Source organism: Octopus bimaculoides, chromosome 5, assembly GCF_001194135.2.
Source record: "Octopus bimaculoides isolate UCB-OBI-ISO-001 chromosome 5, ASM119413v2, whole genome shotgun sequence".
NCBI classification, from domain to species: Eukaryota; Metazoa; Mollusca; class Cephalopoda; order Octopoda; family Octopodidae; genus Octopus; species Octopus bimaculoides.
This window is the reverse complement of record NC_068985.1, coordinates 49,235,058-49,240,982: the sequence shown is the minus strand read 5'-3', so window position 1 is coordinate 49,240,982 and position 5,925 is coordinate 49,235,058. Positions and strand designations below refer to the sequence as shown.

Here is a 5,925-nt window from a genome sequence, read left to right as displayed (position 1 = left end):
GGAGTGGGCCCGTGTGACCCTGGGATGGGGGTAAGCAGTGTCGTGAACCTGAAAAGAAAGCTTGCATTTGGCAGAGTTCATAGACAAAAACAATACCTACAACCTTCATATACTACCCAATCTTTATGCGCTATAAGGTCGATAAGAGGGGGGGGGGTATATATATATCCATCCATTGTGAAACTGTATTACAAAAAATCACTGATTTACTTTTAACTTGTATTATTTCTTTCCTATATTGCTATCACAATGTTCTCTGTTCCTTGGATGTATCTAACTGTATGACTGTTACATAAATATTTTAAATCTTCTTGACTATTTCATTCTATAATCTCAAGCTAAGAGCATTATTTCATTCAAAGTTTTGATTAAAAAAAAAAAAAAAAAGATAATAAAACCTGTCACAGTTAAAAATACACTCATATTGGTTATTTTTCATTTTTTTTTCTACATCTTGCTTTAAAATATATTCTGTAATGAAGACTTGTCAAATGTAGTCTCATTCAACATGACCAAAAATAAAAAGCACTTCACTTTCCAACACTCATGAGCAATTAACAAATCTAACGATCAGTTTTCTTACAAATGAAATACTCTAAAATCTTTTGTGATAACAATACATTCTTCAAATAGAGTGAAATACATTAACTAGCCATATAGCATATAAACATTTGAAGCTTTTACAGTGTTGACTCTTGACTGCGATTAACCCTTTAGTGTTTAAACCGGCTGTATCCGGCCCAAATATTCTACATTTTATGCTCAAACTGGCCAGAACCAGCATCTCACACCTACCCTGCAATGTCATTCTGAAAATAAGAAATTACATCTTTCCTATCTTGAAGCTACAAAATAATATCAGATAAATTTTTTTAAATGTGAATAAATAAGGATTATTTTTGCCAAATTAATCTGAACGCTAAAGGGTTAAAGCTTATTCTTTTCACAGCTGAGTTTGTTTTACATGCACTAAGACTGAGATTTTGCTTTAGAATCGAAGAATTATTCTAGAACAATATCTCTTGAAACACCTAAAGTAGGAAATTTGCATTAATTACTCACACATCACTAAAGGAGAAACCAGCATGTTAAAATATTCTACACTACAGGTGCAGGAGTGGCTGTGTGCTAAGTAGCTTGCTTACCAACCACATGGTTCTGGGTTCATTCCTACTGTGTGGCACCTTGGGCAAGTGTCGTCTTCTATAGTCTCGGGCCGACCAAAGGCCTTGTGAGTGGATTTGGTAGACGGAAAACTGAAAGAAGCCCGTTGTATATATGTATATATATATGTGTGTGTGTCTGTGTTTGTCCCCCCAACATCGCTTGACAACCGATGCTGGTGTGTTTACGCCCCCGTAACTTAGCGGTTCGGCAAAAGAGACCGATAGAATAAGTACTAGGCTTCCAAAGAATAAAGGTGGTGCTCCAGCATGGCCACAGTCAAATGACTGAAACAAGTAAAAGAGTACATCTAAGACAAAGCAGATAAGCTGGCGCATTAAGTTTTTAGAAGGTCTATTTGATTCCAAGTTCAATACCAGTGTGTGACATTTTAACCCCTTCGTTACCAACCCAGCTGAAACCGGCTCTGGCTCTGAGTACAAATGTCTTGTTTTCATAAGTTTTGAATAAAAATCTTCCACCAAACCTTAGTTACAATTTATGTTTCTAACACTAGCTGAATGGTAACTAAGTTATTTTACTAAATTCTGTGTTATATTTAAAGTAATTGAAAGAAACAGAGCATCTCAAAATAAATACAGTAACGAACGGGTTAAGCAAACATCTTCAGCCAACTCGACATGCAAAGACTCCCATGATACAGACATCAGAAGGAGGAAAATAGGAAAAGGGCCAACTGAAGAATACCATGGGCTGAATGTTCTAAGAAGACCTTAACCCTTTAGCATTTAAACTGGCCATATCCGGCCAAAAGTATTCTGCCTGTTTTATGTTAGAACTGGCCAGATCTGGTCTCTCACACCAACCCTACAATATCATTTTAAAAATTAGCAGCTACCTCATCAAAATCTCATAGCTACAAGATAATGCATGATTAGTTCAAAACAATGTGGATAAAAAAGCATCAATTTTGGCAGAATAATGCAAACACTAAAGGGTTAAACACTCAAAAGTAGATAAAATCAAAAACAACTGTAGCAGGTCACTCATTGTGGTGGAATCTTGTTTCTTTGTGTCTCACAACTGGGGGAGGATTAGACATAAAACATCTACCAAAACCTTGTGAATGAAATTTGGTAGAAAACTGCATAGAAGTCATCCAGAACATTTTTTCTTATTTATGGGTGATAAACTTAATTCATCATCTCATCTAACACTAACACCAGAGTGATAGCTTCAGCAGAGTTGTGTTGTAAGTATTTAAGCCAAAACTCTTGTGTGAAGTTAACTTCTATCCATCTTTCCACCAGTTGCAGACATCCTGAAAAAATAGCAAGGGTACTTCTCCTCTTCTTCCTCTAACTAAAAGTGAGAAAAGTTTATTTGCCACATAAGCAAGCCTTTAACCACTGAATTGCCATTTAACTGGTATCATCTTTTTGTTCCTCAAGAGGATATAACAATGATCTCTGTCCCTGGGATGTTTCACATTGCATGTGACCCTATTTTGAATACGTTGTAATCCCCCTTGGTATGCTCAAATTTTCTTCTGACACTTCCACTGGATCCCATTCAATGCTGAAACATGTTGCTGATTCTTATTTTAGCACACACAAAGTATGCGTAAAGGTCAAAGTTTCAACTGAGTAAGGGAACAAAATCTGTATTTGTAAATTGACTTACCTTTTGTTATCGTAAACTGAGTGACAGGTGAACTCTTTGCTCCTTCACCCCCACGGCTATAGCCAATGACACGTAGGTTGTATACAACCGCTTTTCTCAAATTTCTGATTTCTCCTTGAACTTCACGTCCCAAATCTACCTGCATTGCCTGTCGGATATCATCATTTACCAACCAGTATTTGACCTGTCAATGGAAAAAAAGGAAGAAAAAGCAGAAATAGGTTTTCTTAGTAGTAACAGTGGATTTCAATCATTCAACAATGAGAATTCAATTATTCAGTCAACTGGATTTTCTACTACTATTGATTTAAGCCCTTTCCCAGCAAATTTTTTTGGAGAAAACATTTCATTTTGAGACATTTTTTTTTATTGCTTTATGGGTTGAACGGTTTGACAAGAGCTGGTCAGCTGAAGAGCTGCCCAGGCTTCATGTCTGTTTTGGCATAGTTTCTATGACTGGATTCCCTTCCTAATGCCAACCAGAGTGTGCTGGGTGCTTTTACACAGCAATGGCATAGGTATATTTTCTGTGGCACTAACACCCATGATCCCACAAGATTAAGAACACTCAGCAAAAGTGGGATGCAGGGGAAATGCCTGTATGCAAGGACAACCATGCTTTTACTTAGCTTGACATGTGTTTTCAAGCACTGCAAACTGCTAGGAATCTTGCTCCCCTGTCATCCCCTCTGTGAGTCTCAATGTCTGTAGACACTTTTTCAACACTTTGTCCAACGCTTTCCTGGGTCTATACTTCCACATGTGTTGATCTCTATAATCAGAAATCAGCACCTCATGATACAACTGTCTTCATCCATATGCATTACATGACTGTACCAATGCAGTCTTGTCTCTTGATTCTCTGGTAAGATTTTCAACAAGTAGTATTGGATACAATCAGTTAAAAGAGTTAAGATATTATAATAAAAAAACATAAGACTCTTTTGGAAGGCAGACAAACCACAAATCTCAGAGTATAAGGATGGACAAAATGCTTAGCAGCTAATGATTCTGCCAGCTCACTGCCTTATACAGTAATAATAATAATAAATAATAATATATATAAACATACATACATAGATACACACATACATACATTATATATATACATACATTATATATATACATACATTATATATATATATATATATATATATATATATATATATATATATACAGACAGAGAGAAAGTAGGAATTAAATAAATCCAGAATACCACAGTCAGCACTCCATGCAAAAACCTGGCTAACAGAATGTAAAAAGTGGAAAATCAGAATCCACAGGCACATGTTCAATGAAATTCACCAACAAAGTATTTGGTGCATTTTTCAGAGTATAACAATTAACAGACAAGAGAATAAAGATGATGTTATTACATAACTGTATTAAAGATTATGGCCATTTCAATAGGTAGTGGAACTACTTAATCAATTTACACTTTGGTTTATGCATATAAAATAATACAAGAATTGTAACTTTTAAGTGGTTTAACAAGAAAGTTGGTGGTAACCTTATTAATTAACTATTAGCATAATTTTTATATGTACAAACTAATGGGTAAATAGATAAAATGGTTCCACTTAAAAGTGAAATGATTATAAACTATAACAAAGGTATCTTCATTCTTTCATTCATTATACATATTTTGAAAATTTAACAAAAACACAACAAAAAGGAAATTCATAGCTACTTTCTCATCATTAATCGTCCAAAAGATCCTTACAATTTCATGCCTTTAATGTTGATATTGTTCACTTTTGGTGGCACTGGCAGTGAAAAGCCACTGGGAATAGCTAACAAGCGTACAAGACAAAGACGAAAACAAATACAACAAAATAATATATATATAAATATATCATCATCGTTTAACGTCCGCTTTCCATGCTAGCATGGGTTGAACAATTTGACTGAGGACTGGCAAGCCAGAAGGCTGCACCAGGCTCCAATCTGATCTGACAGAGTTTCTACAGCTGGATGCCCTTCGTAACACCAACCTCTCTGAGAGTGTAGTGGGTGCTTTTACGTGCCACCAGCAGGAGGGCCAGTCACACAGTACTGGCACGGCCACGCTCAAAAAGGTGTTTTTTAGGTGCCACGCTCAAAAAGGTGTTTTTTAGGTGCCACCTGCACGGGAGCCAGTCCAGAAGCACTGGCAACGACCTCGCTCGAATGATTTTCTAACGTGCCACCAGCACAAGTGCTAGAAGGCTGATAACGATTATGCTCTAATGGTGCTATTTACGGGCCACTAGCATGGAAGCCAGACAGCTGCTCTGGCAATGAACACGCTCGAACCTGGTGTAGCCATCTGGTTTCACCAGTCCTCAGTCAAATCGTCCAACCCATGCTAGCATGGAAAGCGGACGTTAAACGATGATGATGATGATGATGATATTGTTCTTAAGCAAAAATGTTATTGACAAGTTTCAGCAAGCTAAGGTATAATAAGACTGCCTTAACAAGCAGAAACTTCGAAGTCACTGTCAACAAATTTGTACTCTACAAAAGTATAGAGTAATCCATCAGATTAATGCAAAATTGCTTTTATTATAACTGAACACAAAAACAAATATTAATACACACACACACATACACAAACATCATGTTCACAAACACACACATCGAGTGTGTTTGTGAAATAACTGAATGTCATTGAAATGTTCTTTAACACCAAGACAATCCAAGAAACTGGTGAGTAATTTGCTGTATTCAATTCTTACCAAATACCCTTGCAGTGGTTCCTCATCACTCTTGGTGCTAACACCTCTAAACGTTACAATACAAGAATTAGAACCGAGCGGTAGGATCTTTACTTCAGTTGGATAGTCGTTCGGTGCTGTTAGAAAGAAAGAAATGTAAACTCTAAGAATTTCATTTGTGGTTCATTTTAATAGATATCAAATTGCAAAGTCAGATCTAAAGTAATAAGAAGAAAACAGTTTGAAGGTTTAAGTAAGTTTAGTTGCTGAAAAGAGTGAAATCATCTATGTTCTAGACACAGGTTTGTTACATAGAAAATTACCATTATTGCTTTCTTACTCATCCTGACTTTTGTTTCCTCAAATTCTGGATTTTACCAAAAATTAAGGTGTTTGGTTTGTCTTCATCATCATCATT

The 5,925-nt window shown here is 36.1% G+C and overlaps 1 protein-coding gene across 1 annotated transcript in view; it reads right to left on the bottom strand.

Annotated features, from left to right (window-relative positions):
• Positions 1 to 5,925, bottom strand: part of LOC106874959 (contactin) — a 99,612-nt gene that overhangs the window by 7,171 nt on the left and 86,516 nt on the right. Inside the window, exons 23-24 of the mRNA XM_052968054.1 lie at positions 5,529 to 5,644; positions 2,809 to 2,992 (exon numbers count right to left, since the gene is read on the bottom strand). Coding sequence (XP_052824014.1) covers positions 2,809 to 2,992; positions 5,529 to 5,644 — 300 coding nt within the window. The remainder of the gene's footprint in view (positions 1 to 2,808; positions 2,993 to 5,528; positions 5,645 to 5,925) is intronic.